This window comes from Rattus norvegicus, chromosome 14, assembly GCF_036323735.1.
Source record: "Rattus norvegicus strain BN/NHsdMcwi chromosome 14, GRCr8, whole genome shotgun sequence".
Classification (NCBI taxonomy): Eukaryota; Metazoa; Chordata; class Mammalia; order Rodentia; family Muridae; genus Rattus; species Rattus norvegicus.
In genome coordinates this window covers 31,608,793-31,636,510 of record NC_086032.1, presented here as the reverse complement: position 1 = coordinate 31,636,510, position 27,718 = coordinate 31,608,793, and the positions used below count along the sequence as shown (strand labels likewise).

The 27,718-nt window shown below is 43.6% G+C and overlaps 1 protein-coding gene across 10 annotated transcripts; it reads right to left on the bottom strand.

The window, feature by feature from the left end:
- Positions 1-444: 444 nt before the first annotated feature.
- On the bottom strand, positions 445-27,023 carry Aasdh (aminoadipate-semialdehyde dehydrogenase). 10 transcript variants are annotated; one of them, NM_001399022.1, is made up of 16 exons: positions 26,970-27,023; positions 25,847-25,998; positions 22,423-22,690; positions 21,640-21,760; positions 19,975-20,288; positions 15,331-15,523; positions 13,215-13,456; positions 12,655-12,761; positions 12,013-12,185; positions 10,689-10,881; positions 8,560-8,675; positions 6,773-7,565; positions 4,421-4,584; positions 2,992-3,114; positions 1,774-1,905; positions 445-931 (listed from the first exon to the last, which is right to left on the bottom strand). In NM_001399022.1, exons 3-16 carry the CDS (start codon positions 22,650-22,652, stop codon positions 533-535), a joined length of 3,300 nt encoding a protein of 1,099 aa, NP_001385951.1. In that variant the 5' UTR covers positions 22,653-22,690; positions 25,847-25,998; positions 26,970-27,023; the 3' UTR covers positions 445-532. The 10 variants fall into 10 exon arrangements, with proteins under 10 accessions (NP_001385951.1, XP_038948863.1, XP_038948856.1 ...); XM_039092935.2 differs by having other exon boundaries at positions 445-1,258; positions 26,796-27,015; XM_039092928.2 differs by having other exon boundaries at positions 26,796-27,015.
- Positions 27,024-27,718: the final 695 nt, after the last annotated feature.

The window sequence follows — 27,718 nt, the reverse complement described above, 5'->3', positions numbered from 1 at the left end:
CACAGTAGGGGTGTCTTGATGGGAGACACTCAAACCAGAGCAGTGTTCTTTTGATGAAGTAAAACGCGTCTATTGCACATGATTAACTGCCTGTCCTAATTAGGGCTAACCTTTGCTGTGAGGAAACTGCTTACCCTTCCACAGGACAGTCCATCCCTGAGGGAAGGCAGGACAGGAACTCAAGCAGGGCAGGAACCTGGAGGCAAGAGCTGATGCAGAGGCCATGGCTTAACTACACCTCAATCTTATGGAGACATTTTCTCAGTTGAGTTTCCTTCCTTTCAGAGAACTCTAGCTTATGTCAAGTTGACGGAAAACTAGCCAGCACACCATCACACAGAAGTACTACTAACACATGAGGGGCTTTACCTTTATCCTAGAAGGTCCTGCCGCTTCCATAGGAAGTAGACATGGCTGCTCTCTATTGAAATAACCACAGACAAATTAACTAAAATAGAATCTTTAATATAAAACCATCCATAAGCTTTACAATGACATTCCGAACCATCTCACTGATGTATACTTATAAGGGCTACACTTGGTTATTTTTATCACCACACGATAAATCCAGACAGTAAATATAATTATTTCTGCACCCAATAACAAGCATTGATTCCCAGACCACGGGAGAAGAAAAGACTTCTCCGGGGAGTTCGTACACACTTCGCAGCTCTCCACTCTGAGACTCGAGGACCCACAGTTTCCCGTCGGTGGACGCCGCTGCCAACAGTGTGCCGCTGCCGCAGAGGTGGTTAGGGAAAGCAAAGGGCGTCGAGTACACCCTGGCTGTGGTCTCGAATTTCCACCGGAGGCCGCCTTCCGTGCTACAGCAGTAGAGAAAGCAATCGTGGGAACCAAAATATATGTCTTGTTCTGATGCAGAGATACATGGGGATGAAAAGATTGGTCCTCCAGCAGAAAAGCGCCAAACCTGTAGAGGGGAAGAGGGCAACCATCCACTCTCCTGACCGAGACACCCAAGTCATACAGACGGGAGAGGTGAGATGGAGGCACTGGGTAACTCATAACACAGAAATGGCACCCGTCTCTGGGAAGTAGCGCTCTCACACTAGACTGCTCCAGTGGGAAAAACCACGATAAGGCACACCAGAACATTACACAATTAACCTTGGGCATACTTGAGAAATCCTGGTATGTTCAGAGACACGGTTTATAAAGAAAAACCTGCATTAGGTTTCAACGTATGTTATTAAAAACGATCTTGAACAGGGGGTGGAACTTGGCTCCAATTCCAGCTCTAGGAAAAAAAAAAAAAACAGAAAAAACAAAAATACCCTAAAATCCCCATGTTTTACTCAAGTTTTCCAAGCAAAGCAGGAAGGAACTACACTGAAAAGAGTGTAACGATTTAAAGCTTTAACAAGAACCTTAGCATTGCCACTTGGCACACACCTTTAATACCAATACTCAAGAGGCAAAGGCAGGTAGATCTCAGTTTTAGGCCATCCTGGTCTACACAGTGAGTTTCAGGACAGTAAGACATATTATCAAAAGAAATAAAAAGTTAAATATATGGTGACACACACACACACACACACACAGTAGAGTGACTGAGGGAGACACATCAACCTCAGACACACACACACAGAGAGAGAGAGAGAGAGAGATTGAGAGAGAGAGAGAGATTAAACAACCAAGGGCTGAGAAGACAGCTCAATAACAGAACAGTGACTGATCAAGAAAGAAAAGTCCGGGTTCAGTCTCCAGGGCTGGGGGTGGGGAGGGGTTACACACAGAACTACGTCTTCCTACCTGCTCTCCTGAGTGTGAGAAGCAGAGCAGACTGCCATCCACGCAGCCGATACAAACGTAGTGCTGGTAACACCGTGGGGAAGAGAATAACGGCTTTCCACAGGGACGTTTCCAGATCAGACTCCCGGTAGCCTGTCGGGGCCAAGCAATCATAGTACTGGAGAGCACACGACCAATCACGGGCCTTTAGCACTTTAAAGTTACACTTATTACTGTACGTGTGCACATGCCTGTGTGTGAGCACGTGCCATGAAGCACACATGGAGGCTGGAGGACGACGTGTGTGAACCGATTCTCACCTTCCATCACATGGGAAAGAGCTGAACTCAAGTTGTCAGGTGTGGCAGCAAGCGCCTTTACACGCATGGCCATTTTACACCAAAAGAAAACTCTTCAAACTAGAGTGGCAGTGACACACTGGCGCTCTGATGAAGCTGGCACCCACACACAGTCAGGAAGTCAGTGCTTACTGAGGAGAGCTGGGACACGGTGAATGTCAGCCCAGAGCACACGGCAAAGCAGAACTACACAAAGACCAGCTTTAGAGTGGGAAACCACTTCTACAATTCGAACAAATTAACAAGATCTATCCTATACAACAAACAGGAAGCTTTCTGTTGTTGTTTTGCTTGTTTTACTTGGTGTATTTTTAGAAAGGGTGTCACCAGGTAGTCCAGGATAACTTGGAACTCTCGGAGATCCACCTGCCTCTGCCTCCAAGTTCTGGGATTAAAGGCGTTCACCACTATGAGGGATTAACATGACTAAGAAAATCTTGTCTAAAAAGGTTCAAGCAGAGTCTAGAGAGAGGACCCACTGTGTGAGTGCACGTGTCGTCCGTGTAGATGACCCAGGTTTGACCCCAACACCCACACTGCCGCCAGCAATCATCTCTGTAATTCCAGTTCCAGGGGATCCCATGCCTCTTCTGACCTCTTCAAGTACCAGACACGTGTACACAGACACACATGCAAACACACAGAATACTTACAAACATAAAAACAAATCTTTTAACATTTACAAATAGTTGAAGGAACAAGTAACGATAAAACCATAAACTCCTATTTACTTGTTTTTCCAAATAATTTCAATCATTTTAAGTGAATTCTAAGGCATTAATATATGTGTTATATATAAATGAAAAGTTTTCAGACCTTTAAACATCAAAATCAAAAATAAAGGTAGGTAATACACCAAGAAGTGTTACTTTATACCTACAGGATTTACAGCCAGTAAGAGTCCGCCCAGCGTAGCACAGTACAGATGGTGTGGACCCAGGCTCAAACACGGAGAAGAAAAGAGAGCTCCTTCACATTTTAGCTTCCAGACACACTTCTTTTCCTGCAAATAAGAATTGTGTGGTGATGTGGTTAATAAGCCTGTATACAAGGCAGCTAAGTTTTGGCTAGGCTCAGCTGTTTTGCTTTGCTCCTTCTGGTGCTAGGATTGAACCCAGAGCCTTGCTCATGCTGTACCATGAGGCTGTTGTCAGTCCAGGGGAATGCAGATTTTTTTCTCTTCCCCTCTGCCCTCCTCACCCACTCAGGATCCTCTTGCCTCTGCCTCCTCCGTGCTGGGATTTCAGGCGGGTAAGTTAGTGCATGTGCTTGTGTGTGTGCATGTGTATACTCATTCTGAATATGCAACTTGGTATGTTTCCTCCACTGACTTTATAAAATGACTTAAAATAATTTTAATGTATTATACTCAAAATAAAATATCTCTTCCTGATCTAAAAACTGTTAGAAACTAATTACTCAATCTTACAAACAACTTTGTGCATATATGTGTCTGTTTCTGATTATTTTGCCAGAATAAAATCATAGGAAAACATTTCTTTGGTCCAAGGGCGTGAATGTTCTCCGGCACAGTGCTGCTTTACTAAACTTACTGTGAACGGGTGTCGTCTTTTTAAGGCGTGTAGCAATGCTGACCTCAAACTCAGCTTGTAGCCAAGGATGATCTCGCACTGCCAATCCTCTTGAGAACTGGGATTATACGTAAGCCAGCGGTTTGTGTAGTGTGAGGGATCGAGCACAAGGCTTCGTGCGTCCTAGGTAAGCGCTGTACCAGCTGAGCTTTATCCACAGTCCTCAAATGTCTTCCCGGCTGGCATCTCTCATGGACACTGGCTGTCAATCATCATAGCATGGGGATCTATGTGCTTCCAGGTCTCAGAGTCTCATTCTCGTGGCTTTGAGGACGAAAGGTCTGAGACACTTTCGTCCTCAGCACCTTCTTCCTGGGATCTTATGTGTTCATGTCCCTTGTTTTTGTTTTCATCTGCATCTTTCTAATTAACTTATATTTACTGTTATTTCTATGTATACCAATAAGAGAGTTTTGATTCACTGTTATTTCAAAAACTATCTTAGCCCATTTCTTGTAGTTTTTATTTTCATATAATGGGCCCCTAAAATATCTTACTTTGATTTTTTTCTGTTACGATCATTCTGAATTTTTTATATTGCAGGAATATAAAAGAAGCTAAAAATGTCTAAAGATGTTCAACGTGAACCAATCACTTCTTTCCAGACCCAGTGTTATGCTTGGCCTACAGCTAACTCCTGATCCCAGACTCGAGAGCACGTGACAGTTACTTCCACTTCTGTGTTTATGATGAACACTGATGAGATGAAATTCTTACGTAAATGTCTAAGGCATATGCGTGCTGGTCATGAGATCCGACGTAAATGAGTCCTGTGGTTGGATCCACGGCTGGTGAGCTTTTGACAGCATCTTCCGTAGGAAATGTCCAATGTTTTTCTCCACTATTACTTTTTAGAACATAAACTAATCCATCGTAACAGCCTATAGAGAAACAAAATATAAAAGTGGAGACTGAGATACACTGATATAAAATATTTAAATAATGATAATTTCTATTCACTCTCGTTACATATATTTCTGTTCAGCCCTCTGATTTAGATTTCATCACACATAAAGCAGAAACGGAACGACAGTCATTTGTGTACAATCCTTACTTAGTGCTGGTGTGCTGGCACATGCCATCAACCCAGCCCTAGGCCTTCACTTCCTGGGCTCCAGTTACAGTGAACACCGCTGCGACCAGTTCTACAGACCAGCGAGCTAAGTCAGTAAAGGCCCCTGTCACCGAGCCTGACAACCTCCCAAGAGCAACATGGGAGAAAGACGGAACCAATTCCTACCAGTTGTCTTCTGATTTCAGAAGTTCATATCCACACCCACACTGACAGAACTGGATTCAAATCCACCCTGGCTGCTGCTGGATAAAGTGTCCAGCACCACAGAGCGTCCCTCCTTCCACTCCGAAGGTAACCATACATGAAAGACAGATGCTTAGAACTGTTAGAGAAGAGCTCACATTCGTAACCACCAGTGTTCACTGGGCATTTCCTACGTATCGGGGGCTTCTTTTTGAGACAGGGTCTTTAGCCCCAGGGATTCTATTAGGGGAGGATGGGCCTTCTGCTCCCCCTGCCCCACTTTCTGAGTCCTGGATTACAGTATGCACCATACACCACCTGGTTTATACAGTGCTAGGACTGCGCCCTGAGCACGCTGGGTAAGCACTCTGCCATCTGAGCCACACCCCCAGCCTACTTTTGGGTCTTGTGGGTTTTTTTTTAAAGATTTATTTATTTATTTAATGTATGAGTACACTATAGCTGTCTTCAAACACACCAAGAGAGGGCATCGGATCCCATTACAGATGGTTGTGAGCCACCATCTGGTTGCTGGGAATTGAACTCAGGACCACGTGGCAGTGTCAGGATTTAATAAATCTAAGCGCCTGCATTCTTAGCAACTATGCACTGGACTTCTTTTCCCAAGTGGTGGCTGTGGATGAGAAGGTAGCAGAGATCCCAGACCTTGATGTAGTTGAGTAGAAATGGTAAAAAACAAACAAACGAAAAAATCAAAAACCTGCAAATGAAGACACTAGAGACACGGCGAAACATGGGCATCCAAATCAGGGGAAGTGGACGGAATGTGAGGGCAGCCATTTAGGACCATCTCACTGCCTACACTTTACATGGTTCTGATCTCACCCCAGATTCAATGTTGCCATCACTCACTGAGAGCTTCATCTGTGCCTTGCAGAGTACTAATGGCTCACTGGTGTACTAATGGCTCACTTAATCCTGCTCATAACTCTGATAGTTGTCAGGGGTTTAAAATACACCCATAAATTCTTAGATAATCTTCAAGACATGGACTCTCCGCAGGGCATGGACTGGACTTTGGTGATTTATGTTCAATGAACAAAATTAAGCAAAAATGGTAGTCTCCAGTTTCAGAGACTAGGTCTTAAAAGGCACCATGTGGCTCCTGTGGGATCACCCACTCTGGTCAGTTCTATATCCTGCAAACATTCAGACAGCTACAGAGAGGCTCATGTGGCACAAGCTGAATATTCTCAGCAAGAAATGAGCTAAGAACGAGCCTAGGACCCGAGCACCATGTGAACGATGCTGTCCCTGAGGCACCTGGCAAGCATGTCTTCCAGTCCAGAAAGCCTTAGATGCCTACAGAAGCATGGCGTCGCCTTGATCGTCAGCCTCCAAGATTCCTGACCCAGGGGACCTGCTGAGGGCTAGGAGGTCTAAACACAATGTGTTACAGCATCGTGTTCTATGTTTCCACTTTATCTGTGAGAAAAGTGAAGTCCAACGACCTGCCAATGTCAGAGTTCACAACAGAGAACCAGGCTTATATCCAGGCTGCTAAGCAGTACAGAGTTAACTAACCACTGACCTGTGACAACAACCAAACAACCACACACACACACACACACTCACACACATACACACACACTCACATACACTCACACACACACGCACATACACACTCACACACACTCACATACAGTCACCACACACGCACACACATACACACTCACACACACGCACACACACTCACACATACACACACACTCACACACACACGCGTGCGCGCGCACACACACACACTCTCTCTCAATTTAACTCTACGAGCCCCAGAGTCAGAAACGTACCCACTACAATAAAGTTCCCACATTTAGACACACAGGCTGAGGACTCAATCCGGTCTCCAACACGCCGTTCCCACCTCATCTCCCCAGAGTGAAGGTCCACTGCCTTCACTGTGTGTGAGTGGGAGCCGATATACACGGTTGTGGAGGACGTATCCCCCACAGCTGCTACCACAAGCAGAGGGGAAGCATCTACGCATTTGCCTGTGTCTGACCGCCACCGCTCACGCAACACCATCGGCTCAGCCCCAGTCCCAGGGCTCCTCTCCTGAGAAAGCGGTGGCTTTTCCAACGTTTCATCCAGAGCGGGAGGACTTAGGCTTTTCAGTATTTCAGTGTTAGTCTGTGGAATTAAATCTGGGGGATGGACTGCATTAGGGCAGAGTCCTAACTCAGTTAAAAGCCTCCCAGTGCCCAGATACAAAGTCTGGCTCCCTCTGCTCAGAGCGACCACAGAGTTTGTCTCGCTGTCTCGGTGCCAAGGCCAGGCGGCCTCCAGACGTGCAGGCTTCCCGCTGGTTTCCTCTGAATCAGGGTCACTGAATTTCCTTTTGGTGGTGTAGCGCCTGTCGCCTTTCAGGTCCTCCCGTGTAAGCACGGCTTGAATGATGTGGTTGTAAACGTCTAAGAAGGAGCTGCTGAGAATTACTTCCAGAAGGCCAGGCACGGGTGCACCAGTAAGTTTCTCCACCTCACCGAGGAGCCACAGGGACTTGAGGGAATCTCCACCACTATCCAAAAAGACGGAGTTGTCGGGGACCTTCAACTCTGGATCCTCAGGGAGACACAGGATAGACTACAGACGAGAGAGGGAGAAGGAGGCAAATGGTCCAAACCTAAAGATGTTACAGTGTTAAACCTATAACACAGATAGCATCATTGAAAATAGCAGGGAAATGCTAACAATTCGATTAAAAAATGATTTTCTCTACACTAATGGTCATCACAGCACTACCAACTCTGCCACGGGTCACTGTGTAATCACTAAATATAATTCTGTTTAAAGAAGGTTTCCTACCCATAAAATAGGGATAAACTCACAGAAACATCAACTCTACCTACCAGTCCTCACAGCTGATATTCCCCACATGGAAATAACATTGTCCATTTCACTTAAGTCAAACAGCTTTACAAGTGGAGTGATAAGAACTTAGCCCTCAGTTCCTAAGACCTACTAATCAAATGTACCTACTTCACAGAACCTCTTTTTGTTTTTTACACAGTGTTTCTCTGCGCAGCCCTAGCTGTCTGGGAATTAGCACTGTAGACCAGGTTGACATCGAACTCAGTGATCTGCCAGCCTCTGTCTCCTGAATGCTGGGATTAAAGATGAGTGCCACCACCGCCCAGCTAATGTCTGTATCTTATCTAACAAAGTTTGCTTACCTATTAAGACACACACTAAAAATGCCTTGAGCAGAAACACGTAGCCACTGCAAGTTTCTCAAGGCTAACGATGGAACCCAAAGTGTAGCACCTAGCCCCTCAGTACAGCATGGTGTTACCATGGCAGGAGCAGTAGGCACTGCCTTGCCCCTCTCAGGGGAAAGTCATGCAGTAAGTGGACACTGGCACCTTTTAAATTACCCCACTTTCAATGAATTTCTTTGTAAGACCTTTAATTAAACACTCTAACTTTTATTATGTACAAACTGGATTAAGGAAGGTATGCTAACTGGCATCTGGGCAGCAATAACATTCCTAAAATAGCTTTACTGGCTTACTAGGGACACTAAAATCCCCTATAATGAACAAATCATAGAAATAAATTTGCATTTAAAAAGTTGTACCTTCCATAAACACTGTAATTTTCCCCAAAGTTCCTCTTTTCCATGGAGTTTATTCCTAGGCTGTGAGCTTATGTAGTCTAAATATATCTTGTTTAGCTCAGAAACATCGACTTTACCTTAATATGAAGAGAAATAGCAAACGTTAAAATAACATTTGGACTTTAGCCGCTGGGTTTGTGGCTCAGTAGTAGGGCACGTGTTGAGCATACAAGGCCCTAGGTGTGACTCCACCCCATAAAATGAGCAAATGAATCCACTCAGCCCCAGAGCCACTGTGTTTATTGGTCACACTCTCCACTGTAAAGCTCAGAAGTCATGGAGATCAGCAGTTTGTGGCCAAGGCCACAAAGATGGCAGTGAGTAACATGTATGAGGAAAAGAGAGGCCATTTATCTAAGTTAAAGCGCTCAAGATGGGGCAGGAGTGCGGGCGGGGTGGGGGGAGCACTGCATACAAGTGAGGCACAAGGAACGAAATGTACCTTGTATAAAAATGTCATAACATGCAGGGCAGTGGTGGTGCATCTTTAATCTCAGCACTCAGAAGGCAGAGGCGGGGAATCTCTGAGTTTGAGGCCAGCCTGGTCCACAGAGCAAGTTTCAGGACAGCCAGGGCTACAGAGAGAAACCTTGTCTCAGAAAAAAAAAAAAAAAAAAAAAAAAAAAAAAAAACTGTCATAATGGATTCCATTATTTTGTATTCTAAGTAAATGTATCAATTTTTTTTTAAACATAATGAATAACTAAGCAATTGCTATATTTTGAAGTATCGGTTAAATAAAAATCATGGAGAGTAAATGTTATGGAGTAAGGCACTATACATGCATATACATATATAAAACATCTAAAGTGTGTGTGTGTTTGTGTGTGTGTGTGTGGTGTAAGCTTTCAGGACTTGAGTGTCTCCTATCACAATACCATCAAATCACCAAACCACTAGGCAAGTACAGCAACCACATTTACCAGCAGAACCTCCTCTCTGGCCCCACACTTTCCTTTATTAAGCAGGTCTTACTATGCAGCTCGAGCTAGTGTCAAGCTTCCTAATCATCCTGCCTCAGTCTCCACAGTGTTGGGATGACAGGCATGTGGCACTGTGGCTGATATTCAAGAGTATATGTTTTGTAGCCTGGGCTACCAACTGAAATTAAAACTACCCTGAAATTTCTATCAAGTTACTATTGCAAAAAAAGTTATACCATTTGAAGCTAAGTATCACTAGGCAGATTTCCAATTCTACCATTGTGACAGTTCATTTTATGTGTCAACTTGACAGGGTCATAGGATTGGCCTTCTGTTTAACACTGATTAAACACTGTCTCTAGGGCTGGAGAGATGGCTCAGCGGTTAAGAGCACTGATTGCTCTTGGTCCAGAAGTCCTGAGTTCAAATCCAAGCAACCACATGGTGGCTCACAACCATCTGTAATGAGTTCTGATGCCCTCTTCTGGTGTGTCTGAAGACAGCTACAGTGTACTCATACATAATAAATACATCTTTTTTAAAAAATGTGTATCTAAAATGATATTGGAGGCTAACATAAGCTTATCAACAACTGGACTCAGTACCAGGGACTGTGTTTCCAAAGTGGCTATGGTCAGCCCAACCCTTGGAGGCCTGAACAAAACACAAACCAGAAAAAGGGAGTTAATGTTTGTTTCAACCTCACTGTATATGTGAGATGCCCTGCTTAAACCAGTGGCCCCACTGGTTCTCAGGTCACGTAGGCTGTGTCCAGCTTGCAGTCATAGTATGAGAGAGAGCTCTATCAGTCAGTCCCTGTAATGTTTTTATATATCTATACATTAGTTCCGTTTCTCTGGTGATCTCTCAGAAATACAGACACTGACCAGCTGTGATGGCTGACCTTCAGGGCCAACCTAACTGGATCCAGAGTCACCCAAAAGGCTGAGGGTACCCTGGGTGTGTGTGAGGATGTTCAGAGGATGAAGGATTCAGAGAGAACCTTTCCAGGATGTGGGCTGGGGGCACAGAGAGCATCAAGGAGACAGCCTGACAAAGCCCATCTTCGTCCTTCTCTCTGCTCCCTGGCCCACCATCACACGATCTCAGCTGCTCACTGAGCCTTCCCATCATGGTGGACAGACACACCCTGCTGTGTCACTTTACCGTGGCAGGTAACCGGAAGGGAACCAATCAGCACCATGTCATCAGGCAGGGCGTGTGCTGGAAGGTGTTTCTGCAATTCTTTAAAGATGTAATCCTTTACTAAGTCGACTTTGGATACGATGAAGAGAATCAACTTTTCCTGATTATACCATGTAACTGCACAGGACTCCACCTGGCGAAGCTCTTCAGCTACCTGTAAGAGAGATTACCCTCGTTTACGCATGGGAACATCCAGAAGCGAACTCCTGAAGGCTCGGATTTGCTGTGTAAACTCAGTGCTGCTGAATTTAGTTCCAGAAAACACCTGGGATCCTTAAAAAGAAATGGCTGCTATTGGTATCTCCTACTAACAGAGAGTTACCATTTTCAAAACTAATGCATTCTAAAGCAAATAAACCAATGTATTTTCACAGATCTCAAATCTATGTTGTTACTTTATTTAGTCTTATGTACATGTACCTGTGTAAGCTATATGCACCACGTGGGTGCAGGTGCTGGGGAGGCCAGAATGTGCTGGTTCCCCTGCAGCTGCAGTTACACAAGGTTGGGAGCTGTCTGATGTGGGTGCTGGAAAACAACCCAGGTCCTCTGAAAGAGCGGTCAGAGCTGCTAGCCAGGGAGCCATCTCTCCAGCCCCTTGTTATTTCAAAAGTGGCTGCTTCAAGCCAGGCTTGGGAACTCACACCTGTACCCTAACACTAGGAAGCCTGAGGCAGGAAGCCTCGGAATTTCAGATAAGCCTGGAACAAAAAGAGACTTCGCCTCAAAACAAAACAACCAAACATTCTCGGATGAACCTAAGAGACACGGTGAGCACTCGCGCCTTTCTGCCTTTCCTTGTAGTTTTTGTAGTCATGGATTTCCTACTTTAGATAAGCTCCTGCTACAGCTCAGGCCGAGCCTGTAACCCTCAGCCTCCTGAGTGATGTTTGCAGGCACGTGTCACCACACACACCTCCATGTCTTTTACTGTGATTAATTACAAATACAAAGATGTCAGCTTTAGGCAATGCTGATAGAAAATCTAGCATAGAAATTTGGTGACAGGTGCCTCTACTGTCTTACATACTAGTAGATTAAATTTTTTTAAATTAGATTAAGATTTAATACTTAAGGGCTGGAGAGATGGCTCAGTGGTTAAGAGCACTGACTGCTCTTCCAGAGGTCCTGAGTTCAATTCCCAGCAACCACATGGTGGCTCACAACCATCTGTAATGGGATCCGATGCCTTCTTCTGGTGTGTCAGAAGACAGCTACAGTATACTCATATATAATAATAAATAAATCTTTAAAGAAAAAGTGTAATCCTTAGGTGGCTCCTTACCTGTTGCACAAGCGCGATGCTCAGACGTTTGCCATGGCGCTTGATCTGGCTGTCCTTTCTTCCCAAGAAAAATATCTCTCCACCTTTTACAGTCACAAAGTCTCCTGTGGCTCGCATGGTGCCAAGGGGCACTGTCATTTCCTCATCAAGAAAACAAATTCTGTTCTTCCCACCTTGCAAAGACAAACTCCAATGTCATAAAATACATGGAAAATGGATTTATCAACATCAGAGTCAAAGGAGCTCTAAAATTCAGTAACTAAGATTCCAACCTTGACTATTTGTATTAAAATGAGGTGAGTTTTAAATGCTACCTGATAAAATTAGCACAGTAACTTTAGGAAGTTAGTAAAGAGATAAAGCTACATTTATTTGTTAAACTATGTATGATTTTCAACGTATCCTTAGAACACTGATAGATACGGTTTTGTCTACAAATGCTAACATTTCACGTTAACTTTCTAAATTATTAGAAACCGCATGTAAGTAATCCAGGTAAACTCTAAATATCTCATGATTATGAAACAATTAAAACTTATCACTGAAAAGTACACGCCACATTAAAAAATCATAAAATGAATAACAAAAGAAGCTAATTTTTCTTTTTGAAAACAAAAAATCAACCAACAAATATAAGCCAACCTAAAAATACTTGGCCAGTGCCTTCGTGAACTGGAGAACCATTTTTGTCTCTGACTTCGACCACTGTTCCAAGTAGGGGAGACCCCAGCTGCACAGGGGACTCGAGTCTGCCAAACACAACCCAGAGCACAGAGCAAGTTTAAATTTTACATCTGAATAGACAATTGCCCAGTGGAGTAAGAGCACACTATAGCAAGTAAAGACAAAACAGTTTACAGTTCAAAGACTGCATGAGGAACAAGTTTGCCAGAAAGAGATGTGTTACCAATTCAGAAGGGTCTGCCGGGATCTCGTCATGAGTTACAGGAAAGAATTTGGATTAACTTGAAACGTTAGACAAACTATCCCAACAGTGCCTGACAAACCTATTAGTAGGGTTAGGAGAACAGTTTCCAGGCAAGGGTGTGCTTCCCACATAAGGATGTGACTTCAACAGCCACCATGTTCAACTGCCACACACAAGCCAAACTCACTCACTGCCCCCAGCATTAATGCTAAGGCCTCAGACAGGAACAGCCTCTCCCCTTGCACCCCTCTTCTGAGTATACCGAAGCCCTTACCTCACAGAAGAATTAAGAATCTCCTCTGGGATCCTGTAGAAAGTGGCCCAACTGGATACCTCTGTGATACCATAAATGTTAAATATCTGCGTTCTATTGCTTTTGCCTCGCCAGCTTTGGAGGACGGTCAGTGAGGGGAAGGCTTCCCCTCCAAGGGCTAGGACTCGCAGAGAAGTATGCGCTGACAGCACAGTGGACTTCATGAGCTCAGATCCAAATCTTCTCAGCAATGTTGGCGTTGCCTGGAAACACATTCAAATCACTTTCCCCCTTCCTGAAGTAAACACAACACTAATTAATTCAAACTCTGCATTTGGAGCCCATGTGGACATTAAGACTGTGTTTTCTTTCTTTAGTTTAATATTTATTATTATTTTTGGTATGTTTGTATGTGTGTGTGCCTGCAGAAGCAGGTAAGAGCAGCGCATGCCTTAGAACTGGAGTTACAGGCATTTGCTAACAACGAGACACAGGTGCTGAGCCGAGCCGTGCCCTGTAGGAGAGCAGGAGATCCTCTCACCGGGACCGCTCTCTAGCCCTGCGGCTGTAAGTTTCCACTGGCAAGCCCTATTTATAAAGCCCTAAGAAAATATTTCACACTCCATCCGTGTTATTGTACATATAAACAGTTCATTTCCTTTATATCACCAAGGACTATTTTTGCCATTTCTGTATAAAATCTAGGGTCAACTTGTGAATTTCTACAAATGTCTTCTGGGCTTTGGTAGGACAATACATGTAACATAATTCACAGACAACTTACTGAGAACCGCCCTTTTGACCATGCTGCAGCTTCTACATAAATGTGAGATGTGGACGAGTCTTGCTACTCTTTAAACTTGTTCTTATTTTATCATTTTTATGTTATTGTAACAAAGTACGTTTGTAGTTTTACTTTAGGCATTTCCTTAGTAGAAATGCACATACATGGAAATGCATGAGTATGTACATGTATTTATACATATAAGTACAGTGGATTTTTACACCAAGTGTGTATCCTCCAGTGTTGCTAAATGCCCAGGACTCCTAGCGTCTCCCCCCATTGCCCTTCCTGTTGTCTAGATCCATGACCATGCTATCTGCATAGGAAATTCCTCCTCTGCCTCCTCCTTTTTCTTCTTTTCCACTTTCTTCTCTTCCTCCTCTTCTTCCTTTTCTTCCTCTTCCTTCCCCCTTCCCTCTGTCCTTAAGAAAAAGTAGTGGAAGGCCCATCTTTATCTCTTCGGTGAAACCACTCAGGGTTTCATCACAGATCTGCCGGAGCGCTGGAATTTAAAGTGCATGCAACCACATGAGACTATCTTCGATTTGTCTTTAAGACTTTTTAATTATGTGTATATGTGTGCGATCATGTGTGGGTATGTGCATATATATGTGCAAGTGACCATTAAGGCCACAAAAGGGTGTCAGATTCCCTAGGGCTGGAATTACAAGAGCCACCCGATGTGTGTGCTGAGAACTGAACTCCGATCTCTTGGCCGCTGAGCCATCTCCCCAGCACTGTCTTCGGTATTTTTCTATTTTCTGCTTTCTGTGATAGGGTCATATTACTCAGCTTGGCTGGCCTGGGACTGACATGGATCCACCTGCGGCGTCTGCCTCAGTTGCTAGAATTAAGGGCATGAGCTGGGTACAACCAGTTGGCTTCGGGATCTTTAACTACTTATAATGTAGGATCTTTTAAAAAATTTAGATTATTTTATCTATATGAGTGTTCTGCTCCCCTGTCTGTATGTGGGTGCCTCAGGATGACAGCTCCCTAGAGCTCAGGTTCTACTCATGCAATGGGGTAATATCTAGCTCTTGGCAGGAAGCACAGTATGCCTGACTGTTGTGGTGGAAGGCACCCCAACAGCACATCCACAGTCAAAGTCAACCCTCCACCTAGTGCCCTCCAGGTGAGTGCCGGAGGACCTGCAGTGCAGCGGCCCTACAGACATGATGGACAGACTTCTTTCATTTAAACTAAACATGTCACAAGGCAGCAGGTAGCCTTTGATGAGCTAACTACACTGTCACTAATGCCCCAGGAAGAACCTCAGAAATATAAAGGGCCCTCTAAACACCTAACACTAGACAATGCAGAAGAAGACATTTCTGTTGCTACTGAAGTTACCTGTAGAACAGTCACTCTGTGGCGGGAAAAGAGAACGTCAGCTAATTTTGATGGGAGCACTTTGACAGAGGTTGGCGAGATAAGCAGGCAGGCCCCACTGGACAGAGCAACAAATATCTCTACCACAGATGGATCGAAGGTCAGAGGAGAAGCCAGAAACAAAACATCTTCTTGAGTGATGTCAAAAAGCGACCTGAAGGCAAACAGAGCACAGTTGTCATGGGGAAGGCCTAAGCCCGGGTGTGCACAGACCCTAAAGCACCCTAAGGAGGGACTGGAGAGATGGCTCAGTGGTAAGAACACCTCCTGCTCCTGTAAAGAATCCAGGTTCAGTTCCCAATACCCACATGGTGGTTCATTACCATCTAAAACCCAATCCTCCTGCTTCAGCCTTCCAATAGCTAGGACTTCAGATTTGCACCTCCAGTGACATAGGCTGCCTTTAAGGAGGAAGCCAGAGTCTAGAAGGTTGGTGGCTGCCACTTAGTCAAGCACTCCACTCTCTGTCAGTTATTCAGTCAGACGTTCCAGTCTGCAATCAGCTGCGTTTATCAATCCTGAGCCAGTCAGATTTCTTCCTGAATGAAAAACCAAACAAGGCTGGAGCGATGGCTCAGTGGTGCAGAGCAAGCGCTGCTCCCAGCACCCACGGAGAGGTCAGGCAGTTTAGTCTAGCTAACTCCAGCTCGAGAGGGAACTGAGGTCTCTGGCCTCTGCATGCACATAACATACTCACGGGTATCTACACACATATACACACAATTAAGGACAAAATAAAATATTTTTTTAAAAATTAGCAGCAGCAGCAGCAGCTGGATCTGCACTTAATTTCCACCCCACTGACTGTGGTCTGACTGTGCAGATGTCTGAGGGGTTGCTGCTGATTGTCTCCTAGCCACTCACCCATGCTCTCTTTCTCAGCCACACTGTGTGTGAGAGTCAGTTCCTAATAATAATCCACTCTTTGTGTGTGTGTGTGTGTGTGTGTGTGTGTGTGTGTGTGTGTGTGTGTGTGTGTGTACATTTACCTGCACAGCATATGCACGGGGAGGATACCAGAGGCCAGAAAATAGCATGGATTTCTCTGAGCTGGAGTTACAGAATGTGTCAGATGCTTGGCTTGTTACATGGGTCTTGGGATTCCAACTTTGGTCTGCATGAATTTGCAGCAAGCACTTTTAACCCCTGTGCCACCTCTCCACCCCTCATTTGTCTGTTTTGAGACAAGGTCTTACAATGTATCCCAGGCTGGGCAGGAAGTCTTAATCCTCCTCTCTCAACCTCCTGAATGTTCCCATACAAGTCAAGCTTACTCACCAATGTTAATGCAGACCCAGTCTTTCCTTTTTCTACCATTTGGAACTCTTTCTTGCATGAGAACAAAGAGTAGCCGGAGAGTTTAAGTTAGGATATCAGAACACAGATTTGTTTAGTCTATGCTACTGCTTTTAAACTGGACATGCAAATCACTGCCTAGGAAAACTGACTCTCTTTAAAAAAAAACAACTTTAAGTGTGGCATAAAGATCTTTAAAAATCGGAGCTGGAGAGATGGCTCAGTGATTAAGAGCTCAAGCTGCTCTTCTAGAGGACCCTGGTTCAATCCCCAGTACACACATGGCAGCTCACAACTGTCTTCACTCCAGCTCCCGTGGATCCGATACTCTCCCACGGACATATATCCAGGTAAACAATAAAGCACACAAAAATAAATAAATTATCTTTTTAAAAAGTTAGAAAAAGGGCTGGAGAGATGGCTCAGCGGCTAAGAGCACTGACTGCTCTTCCAGAGGTCCTGAGTTCAAATCTCAGCAACCACACGGTGGCTCACAACCATCTATAATGAGGTCTGATGCCCTCTTCTGGTGTCTGAAGACAGCTACGGGGTACTTATATAGAATAAATAAATAAATCTTTAAAAAAAAAGTTAGAAAAAGAACCCATGAGTTGTGTGTGTGTTTTTTTTTTTTTTAATCTCTAAAAATCTAACTATGGAGTATCTGTGCCTCACACAATGGGTAATGCAAACTTCCATTTTTTTCCTTTTTTTTTTCGGAGCTGGGGACTGAACCCAGGGCCTTGCACTTGCTAGGCAAGCGCTCTACCACTGAGCTAAATCCCCAACCCTGCAAATTTCAATTTTTAAGGGAATTGTTCTTCATACATACTCTCTGGTTTCCTGGTGAGATGTTCTAAGTCAGCAAACTTTCTTTCCTCCCTCCTTCCTTCTGTTTTAGCCAGGGACTCACTATGAACCCTGAGCTTGGGATCCCTCTGTGTAGGAAGCATGCATGTTGTTAGGTTAAACACTTGTATGTTACAGGATATTTGATTATTGGGTATAGAAATCCTAGTTGTTAGCAAAATATAAAAGCCTAAATGGATGAGTCTTGAAGAGATGCGGTTGGGTGCCTCTAAAAGCCTCCACAGATAAGAATGCTAAAGAACGGAAGGTTCCCCCTATTTGAAGGCAAGCTGCTTGAAGAGGTCGTGTGGCCTCTGATCTATGACCGAGGCAAACGGGCGGTCTGGAGCTACCCATAAAGGGGAAATGGTTCAGCACCTAGTGACTTGGCTTGGAGCCCCACCACCATGACTATGTCATGGTTCAGCCTGGCAAGGATGTAGAGGAAGAGTTAGAGATTTCTTTTATATTACTCGGGCCTTTACTAGAGCTCTCTCTATTCTCTCTTTTGGCTTGGAAGAACTTTTATGAAGGACCTCTAGGTAAGAGGGATTTTCTCTTTGGGCTTTCAGGCAACTGGCAGGACACAGGGAAAACATTATTCTAGGAAAGGAACTAAGAGCCTTCTTGGGTTTATTGGAGCTCAAGAGAAAGGCAGAGTAGCTCAGTAGAATGACACAGAAGAGGATTTCTAAGGAGCTAGCAGTTTACTTGTGGAATCAGGCTTGTGAATAGATATTTGTATACAGTTAAGAAAATAAAGTTACCTTAATGAGCTAGCAGGTTTCTACCTCAGTTTACACCTTCTGTGTCTTCATTAGTATAAATATTAGATAATCTAAATGGTTGTGCTTGTGTTTACAGATAAGCAGTGGATGTACGACCTGTTTGCTGTCCAGAAGGCTGGGAACAGATACGGTTAATAGCCGGTGACCTCTGCACCATCCAGGAGGTCAGACCCTTACGTTTCTGCAGAACTACCTATCCTTCAGGGACACTTACAGGAACATTGTTAACCTTGAGCCGACTCCCCACTTAATCTAGAGAATACAGCTTGTAAAAGATGTTACTGGTACTTTATAAGACTCTTCCATGAAGTCATGTCTTAAGCTTTGTTGTACACACAGGATTGAGTTAATTATCATAGGAAACTTTTCCCCAAATTGTGCTGTGCTTAAATATGCCTAAAATAAACTGTGCCATGTCGGAATCTCAGAGTGATGAACCAACACCAGCTACTGAGTCATGTCGAACCAAATTTCCTTCTTACCTCCCCTGATCCACACTCTGCTAGCCATGGTGTTTGCAGAGAGCCTCACACATCTACCTCAGCCTACTAGTTAATTATACAGAGCAAACTATAACAGGCTTTCAACAAAGTTTAAATCCCAACTGGCTGTGGTGGCGCACACCTTTACTCCCAGCCCTGGGAGGTAGAGGCAGGTAGATCTCTGAGTTCAAGGCCAGCCAGGTCTACAGGCTGAGTTCCAAAACAGCCAGGCTACACAGAGGAACTCTGCCTCAAGAAAAGAACAACAATTTTTTTTTAATGACATAAAATTATGAAAGTATCTTACCAGACTCCTCCTACCAACTGTTCCGGCCCCCACTTCCCTAGGGCCATGCCTGTACTGCTTCACGTCTTTTCTGCTTCTTCCTTCATAAAATGGGTATCCACATGAAGAAACTCATACTGAAACCAGGGGGAACTTAATGACAGGCAAATCTATGGTGACTCCTCATCATGTAATGGATTAATTAAAACTTGAACTGGGCATTTCAGGCTCCTATCCTGACAGAGCCATACAGAAAAACTCCTTCCTCCCATACTTAATTGGTACCTTTGCCAAAGAAACATTTCTTCCTCTTTTTAGACTAATAATTAAAACTCCAAAAGTAAAGTTGGTGGTACAGGCCTGTAGTCCCAGTGACTGGGAAGGCTAAGGCAGCAGAATAACAAGCAGAGGCCAGCCTAGCTGCAGAGCAACTTCAAGACCATCCTGGGCAACTCAGTGACATCCAGTGTCACAAGCAAAATGGGAGTTAGAGACAACTCACAGGTACAACCTTTATCTACCATATGTGAGGCCCAGAGTTCAGTGTGGACATGCACACATACATACATGCACATTAACGCACATGCACACACATGTGCACACATGTGCACACACACGCACAGCTTCTGTCCAATCATTTGGTTATTCTGTAATTTGCCTGGATCCAATTGTTCAGTTACTTAGGTTTATACATTGAGGTCAAGATTTACAATAAAACAAATACGTAAAATTATTCTTTTTCAAAATATAAGATTTATATTTTGTTTGGTTGTCCTGAGTCTCTCTCCATAGCACGAACTGACATCAAACTTGTAATCTTTCTGCCTCTGGCCTCTCAAACACCTCCGAGTCCCACGACACCCAGCTTAAAACACAAGGACAGGATTCCAAGGACAGAACTTACCGGAAGTGCTGGATGTTAGGTAGTATGCACGCGTGAGGCACTCTGACAATCTTCGGTGTCCCTGTGGTCCCTGAAGTATGTAGGACATAGGCCAGGCAACCCTCACGCCGCATGTCCATGTGCCCCTTCTCTTGGCTCCCGTTCTCACCATTCACTCGCTCTTCTCTGTCATTTACCTTGCATTTATCTGTTCTGTCACTGAGCACTGAGTTCACCGCACCATCTTCCCAGTGCAGTCTGAGGAGTACCAGGTCCTTATGTTCCACTGAAACTGTATCATAGTTCAAAACTGTTTCATGTGAAGATTTGAATTTCTGTTAGAGAAGAAATTTACAAATATTAACATGTTAAACAGGAAGATGGTGGTGCACACCATGGGAGGCAATGCAAGCTGACCTCTGAGTTTGAGGCCAGTCTGAGCTACAGAGTGAGCTCTGATACAGCCGGGACTACACAGAGACAAATGCTGTCTCAAAAAATAAACAAAACAAACAAATAAATAAAATTAACATGTTAAAATAATTATTTCATGAAGAATGTGAAATAGCCATTTTCCACCAATGTGGCTGAAGTAAGGATGGGAGTACTAGCTTGTATCCTGGGACAACGGCAGAAGTGAGGCAGAGCTCACTTATTAAATGTTCTTATTTTTAAACTCACCTTCAAGGCAGACATGTAGAAAAACACATACTCACAAAACAACACGGTAAAAGCTATAATGGCTCATGACTGAATGTTAACTCCACACAAAGGGTCAGAGACTAGAGAGGCAATATTGTCTCCAAACAAGGAGGTGGGTAGTTCAGACAACCACCAATATGGAGCTCATGATCTAAGAGAGCTGACACCGGAGGACACTAAGCACCTCAAAAATGTGCAAAAATGGCAGAGAAGATGAGGTTTGGTATGGACAGGAGATGAAATGAGAATTCTCAATTATTCTGCATAATCAGCATAAAGGAGTTCAGCCCTGACCTGTGTGTGATGGGACCCAACCGACCCCAGTGGCAGAAGCACGGGTCTAAACTGTTAAATGAGAGTCACTTCCTGAACCCCTCCTTTACCATGATTCCCTGCTAGTCTTGCACTAGGACTGGACACCAAGCATCTGGGGGCAGAGCTGGCAGAAGTTGTGCTGTCTGCTAGCTACTGGGCCAGCCACTGCAGGGTTCTGACCTGGCTGCTTTTGTGTGATCTGGAAGAAGCTGGATGAAACAAGGTATGTTTAGCTTGGTTGGTTTTAGATTTTGGGGAATAAGCTCTATTCTGTGGCCCTGGCTGGCCTGGAATTCACTGTGTAGACTACACTGACCTCAATCCTGAGGCGTCATCAGCTTCCTGAGTTCTAAGATGACAGAGTACACGGCCACACCTGACCTGACCTGCGCATATTTAAAGTGGGGCTCTTCTGAATAGAGCCTCTTGGGCTGATTTTTACAAACTGCTTAATTGAAAGAATCTGAGTTGTCTTAATAAGTAAATATAAATAACAAAAGACCAAAGCCTGGTAGCTTGCAATGTTTGCTGCATGTGTGTTTGTTCGTTCTCTCTCTCTCTCTCTCTCTCTCTCTCTCTCTCTCTCTCTCTCTCTCTCCCCCTTCCTCCCTCCCCCCTTCCCTCCCTTTCCCTTCACACACCCTCATACACTTAAACACCAAGACTTACAGTGATCTGCCGTTTTTCAACCAGAACATACTTTAGGCCACATTTTTTCATAAAGTGGGTTGCTAACGATGGCAGGGAGTCTGGATCAATGGGTGCATAAGCTGCCGGGATCTGAAGAATCCTGCAGGGCACGTATATGGTTAGTACAATGAATACAATTTTCCCATATGCCCTTGATGGCCCTAAGAACTTTATTGTTCCTTAGCATTTCACAGAGTTTAGGGTCGTGCCTTGTAGTTATTTTATCTTGCGCCCAATGACTTCTGGAATATTGTAAAATTCTACTTTTACTTCTTATCCCAACTTGGGATGGGGAGAGCTCATTTAGCATGCACAAGGCCCTGTGTTCAATACTCAGTATTGAAAAAAAGAAAGCGCTCTTAACACTTAACATATAGGAAGATAACATTTTAAGAGAGTTAACAGGCACTGGAGTGATGGTTCAGTGGTTTTTGGTTTTGTTTTTTTTTTAACCTAAAGACAATTATAAAATGCTTTACCTGTTTTTTTATGATGGACAAATGAGGCCTTTATACTTTGGAGATATTTACATATTTTATTAGTAAAAACTTTTAGTCTTTCCTTAACAGGTTAAAATTAACTGTTAATTTGAAAATTAATAAAAAAAATACCAGAAGGAAAGTGTACTTCACCGTCTTTAGAAAATGACAAGCTAACACAGAAGAATCTGATAGTAAGTAAAACAATAGCTTACAATATATACTATGTACTAAAAACTATAAATTAGCTTAGAGGAATACCAGTTTATACTAGAAACATTACCCTAAAATCCAGGAGGGTAAGTTTATCCCAGGTTGACAATAGAGACCAATTTCCCGAATTCCTCCAAGGTCACAGTGTGCTAGCAGAAAAGCGGATAATTCTGAAGCCTCGCTCAGCAGAGCCTTGTAGGTATAGCACACCGGGGGCTGGTTGTTGCCTTCATCAAAGCATACAGCTGTTCTATCCAGATAGATGGAGGCAGCCTGATGAACCAACTCCTGCAGAGTCATTTTACTGAGGTTTGTTTAAACACCAGGGGCCGAGAAATCTACACACAGAGAGAAATGTTAGACGTTAGGGGAGTTTCCGGGAGGTGAGGAGGAAACATGTCTACTAGCATAGAGGACCATCAACTGGGTATCTAGGTCAGTGATAGATCCTTTGCTAGTGTGTAAGATCTCAAGTCAAGGCCCCAGCACTGCAAAACAATGAACCGAAAGGAAGTGCCCAGATAAGAGCCGTCTATTTAACATTCTGCAGGGTTGACTGATGAAAATGCATGAGGCTGGAGACTGGGGATGTTGCATACTCTGATAAACTATCTTGGGTTATCGCGGCAGCAGGTTTGCTGCCCGTCGAGTCCACCCAATGTCCTTGTGGCTATCAACCAAAGCCACTATGAAGATAAGTAGCTTAGCTCCCACCAAGGCCAGGGCTAAGAGCATCACCTGATCACACCCCAAACCTATAATAGAACTTCCCTTGATTTGCTGGAACCCACCTACCTAATTCCGACCAATGTATTTGAAATGCCTTGATATTTTACTTTTCCTTTGTCTTTCGACTACCAGTTCATAGACCTGCTTTCACCCCAGGATGTGATTTTTGGGGTAACCTAAATCTGTGGTCCTGAAACCTGATCACTCATATCCGGCTCAGAATAAATGATCTCCTATTGTCCCTATGGTAACAGCAGTGCTTTGTGTTACTAAACCAAACAAACTCTGTATCACAGATACATACCTGAAGCTCTAAACTTACAGAATACCCATGGCAACTTTGCTGAGAAGCAAATGACATAAAAAAGTTAACTTGACAACAGTCGAACTAACACTGGATCAGAGCTTAAACATGTGGGAAGGATGTGACATTCACATAATAGAACTAAGTAAGAAGAATTATAGGTCTATTTCTCAACTGACCACAATACTAAAAGGATATATGTTTAAAAATAAGCAATAAAGGGGTTGGGGATTTAGCTCAGTGGTAGAGCGCTTGCCTAGGAAGCGCAAGGCCCTGGGTTCGGTCCCCAGCTCCGAAAAAAAGAACCAAAAAAAAAAAAAAAAAAAAAAAAAAAAAAAAAGCAATAAAGGGGCTGGAGAGATGGCTTAGCGGTTAAGAGCACTGACTGCTCTTCCAGAGGTCCTGAGTTCAATTCCCAGCAACCACATGGTGGCTCACAACCATCTGCAATGGGATCTGATGCCCTCTTCCGGTGTGTCTGAGGACAGCTGCAGTGTACTGATATAAATAGGACAGGCTGGAGAGATGGATCCTTGGTTAACCACACTAGTTGCCAAATTAGCTGGGTTCCATTGCCAGAATCACATGGCAGCCCACAAGCACTACTAACTCCAGTTCCCGGGCTTCCAACTACATCTCCCGACATCTGTAGGCACCAGAAACGAACATGGTACACATGTATGTGTGTGGGCAAAACACTCATAGACAGAAAATAAATCTTTTTTGTAGATACTTTATAGCTATGTATTTTTTTGCCTGTATGCATGTGTTATCTATGTGTATGTCTGCTAGATCTCCTGGAACTGGGGTTGTGAATGGTTGTGACATACTATGTAGGTGCTGGGAACTGAACTCAGGTCCTCTGCAAGAGGCTCTTAACCACTGAGCCATCTCTCCAGACCAAAACAAACCAATCTTAAAAAAAAAAATTTTTAAAGCACATAAACAATACGACTAAATTTAAAGCACTTCACTTTTTTTTTTACTTTCAGTTTTTGTTACAAATTAATTTAAAGTGCTCAAGTTCCTCTGTATGGTGACTTTCAAATAACTTACGTAAAATAAACTGTTATGTAAATAAGTCTGCTTTTAAATTCCTGTGGGAATTAAAGCTAGAGGAGGCCTAACTTCTTTTTTCAATGTTTTTCTTTTGCAACGCTGGAGATTAAAGCCAGGGCCTGGAGCTCGCTAAACAAGCACACTGTCACTGAGTAACATCCACAGGCCTCAAATCAATCTTTACCAGAAAGCAAAGCAAGAAAACGAACAAGCCAAGAGGGAATCCTCATTTAATACCTATAGAGTTACAGCCCATTATCCACTACACAGGGCTTATCATTTATCATAGTGAAATTCTAAAATGACAAGAAATAAACTCTTCGAGCTCAATCTCACGTGTTGCCCATAGATTCTTTTCAATTTAGGTCCTAAATAGTGTTAGACGTTAATACAGTATTAGGATCGACAAATAATGTTCTTGGTTGCCAGCCCGTGCCTTTGAGCCCAGCACACAGGAGGCAGACAGAGGCTTGGACTTGTGAATTCCAGAGCTTTGTGAGTTCTAAGAGCTACTTAGTGAGACCCTCTCACAGAAAAGTGTGGTTTTTTTTTTTTAAATATAGGTTAGAAGACTTCAAATAGTATTTCATATGAAAAGAGAAAGATGAGAAGGAAAAAGAGACAGGCAGACAGACAGACAATCCTAGGCAGAGGCAAGCTGATCTCTGTAAGAGCAGTCTGTCTATATAGTTTTTGAACAACCAGGGCCACACACAGAGATCCTGTCTCAAAAACAAACTATAAACAAAAACCACTAGGGATCAATGCTAACAAAAATATTGTAACTCCTAGTTTCCTTGAAGGCAAAGGAGACTTTCTACTGAATCTTATTAACATATCAGAGAAAAAGAAGAGTTATATAGTGTCATACGTAATTATTCCAGTTTTTTACCTGTTCATACTTAGGTGGCTTACTTTCTGATTCAAAATACAATTAATCTTCAATTGTATCATTTTAATTATACCATCCAACTGGTAATTAAAAGCCTTCTTAAACCCATAAGATAAAAAAATGTCCAAAAGGGTGCAAAAAAATTTGAAATGTGATTTCTAAGTATCAAATTTTAAAGAACAAGACTTTAATACTTAATGGTATTTTTTAATAAATATTTCCATAAATCTAACTTTTGTATATACAAGAGATGATTTTTCAGATACACAAACGGCCATTAAACAAATTATATGAACTATAGTATACTCTACAGGATACAGGGAATGAGTTTATTTTTGAATATAAGGTTATTGCAACGAAGTATCTCGTATGACTGTTACCTGTATAAGAACACAGAATACCCAAATAAACTTTGTTAAGTACCCAATTTTCCACATTAATGTATTCTACTTATTTTTTTACAAAAATCAAGTCTGGACCTGGAGATCTGTCTTAGGATTTAAACTGCACCTGTTCTTTCAGAGAATACAGGTTCCATGCCAGCACCCAGTTGGGAGCTCAATACAGTCCATAGTTCCAATTCAAGGGGATCCGACAGCCTTTGAAGACACCAGGCAGGAACATGGGGCACTTACATACATGTAGGTAAAACATCCCCATACCTAAAATTAAAAAAAAAAGTCTGTTCAAAAGTTGCCTTTTCTCCAAAAAGCAAGCACATGCGTAACTGTTAATTTTGCACAAGAAAATATAATCTAATAACATACAGAATAACAGTACTATAACTTAGTTCTTTAAAAAGAAAATGTCATTTTTAAACTAACTACAAAACTGGCCACACAAAGTCTATATAATTACGGTGTTTTTCTACTTTGAATTTAAAAATTCCCAGTGGCAAAAATTCATTCTTGCCTAAGTTTTCATTTCAGTCATTGAATTTTATGTCTACGTCCCTGACTCTCTGTCCCTTAGATGGCTCAGAAAGGAACTTGTCATCACAGCAGAAAGCCTGAGTTTGATCATGGTCCGGACTCACAAAATGGAAAGAGAGAACCAAGTCCCGAAAGGTACTTTTTAAAAAGCATGCTGGGCGCGCGCGCGCGCGCGCACACACACACACACACACACACACACACGCACACACGCACACACGCACGCGCGCGCACACACACACACACACACACGCACACACACACACGCACACACACACACAGAGACGCTTTAATTTTAAATAAATAAAAGAAAAACAAGCCAACTTTGAAAAAGGGTGATCTAGATGATCTAGCAAGCAAATTTCGTGCTATAGCATTTAAGATTAAGAGGGTCGCTAATGTACAACTGTAAATGAAACCATTTAGTCACCAACAGATCCTGCTCTTAAGGGCTCTCCCTATACTGGGCGCTATAAATACTGGTAAATTATCCATCTGCATCTTGATACACAACACGCAGCCGCCACCTTTAGTAACAATGCACTTCGTGGATCAGGTACACTTGCATTTCACTGAATGGCACCGGGTGCAGGTAAGTGACCCAGGAGACCACACAGCAGCCCGGCGGAAGTGGGCCGGACCCGGGATGGAGCAGCCGGTGGCTCCCAGAGTCCCCACTCTCCCGCGAACTCCCGCCCCACCTTTTCACGACAGTGCGCGGCCTGCACTTTCCAGCCCAGTAGCGGACGCTCAGCAGCCGTAAAGCGGACCAACGCGTCATCTGCCGGCGCCCGAACGTCACGCCAGCGTCGGGGGCGGGCTCTCGCCGACGGGCTCCGCCCCAGAATGCCGCGTCATCCTGCAGAGCGTGGGACAGCTTTTGCCCAGGCCAATTTGGACTGAGCAGATTCATACCTGACCTACACTCCCAGCAACATACCTGTGTATGTGTGTGCGTCTGTATGAGTTTACGTGTACCGTGTGCGTGCAGGTACGGACGGATTCCCTGGAGCATCCAGGTGGTTGTGAGCCACCACGTGGGTGCTGGGGACCTAAAACTCTCCATCACAGTTGAAATTTGACCTGGAGTCTCCGCCTTCCTAAAGGGGGAGGGGGCTGCGTAGAAATATCCCAAAGTCTGAAGTGAAGAAATCACCATCAAATTGGCCTAATGCCATCCACATCTTCTGGGAACATACTCAATACTGGTTGGGATCTTTACTGCAGCGGTGAAGCACGCAAGGGAAGCCCCCTTGAATGTGTGTTTTCCAAGGGCGGCAATTATGACAAAAAATGGGAAGGGTCACAACTAGGGTGAGTTACTGTGCCCCAGCAGAGAGGAAAGGAATAGGGATTAAAAAAAAAAAAGATTTATTTATTATATATAAGTACACTGTTGCTCTCTTCAGCCACACCGAAAGAGGACATCAGACCTCATTACAGATGGTTG

Bases quoted from the DNA above. Each gene is read 5' to 3' on its own strand.
- Aasdh (NM_001399022.1), bottom strand. From the start codon at position 22,652: ATGACTCTGCAGGAGTTGGTTCATCAGGCTGCCTCCATCTATCTGGAT. The intron at 13,457-15,330 runs GTAACTTCAGTA...ATGTGTTTCCAG, and splicing joins ACAGAGTGACTGTTCTACAG to GCAACGCCAACATTGCTGAG. The intron at 8,676-10,688 runs GTAAAGTGACAC...CTTCATATTAAG, and splicing joins CCTTCCGGTTACCTGCCACG to GTAAAGTCGATGTTTCTGAG.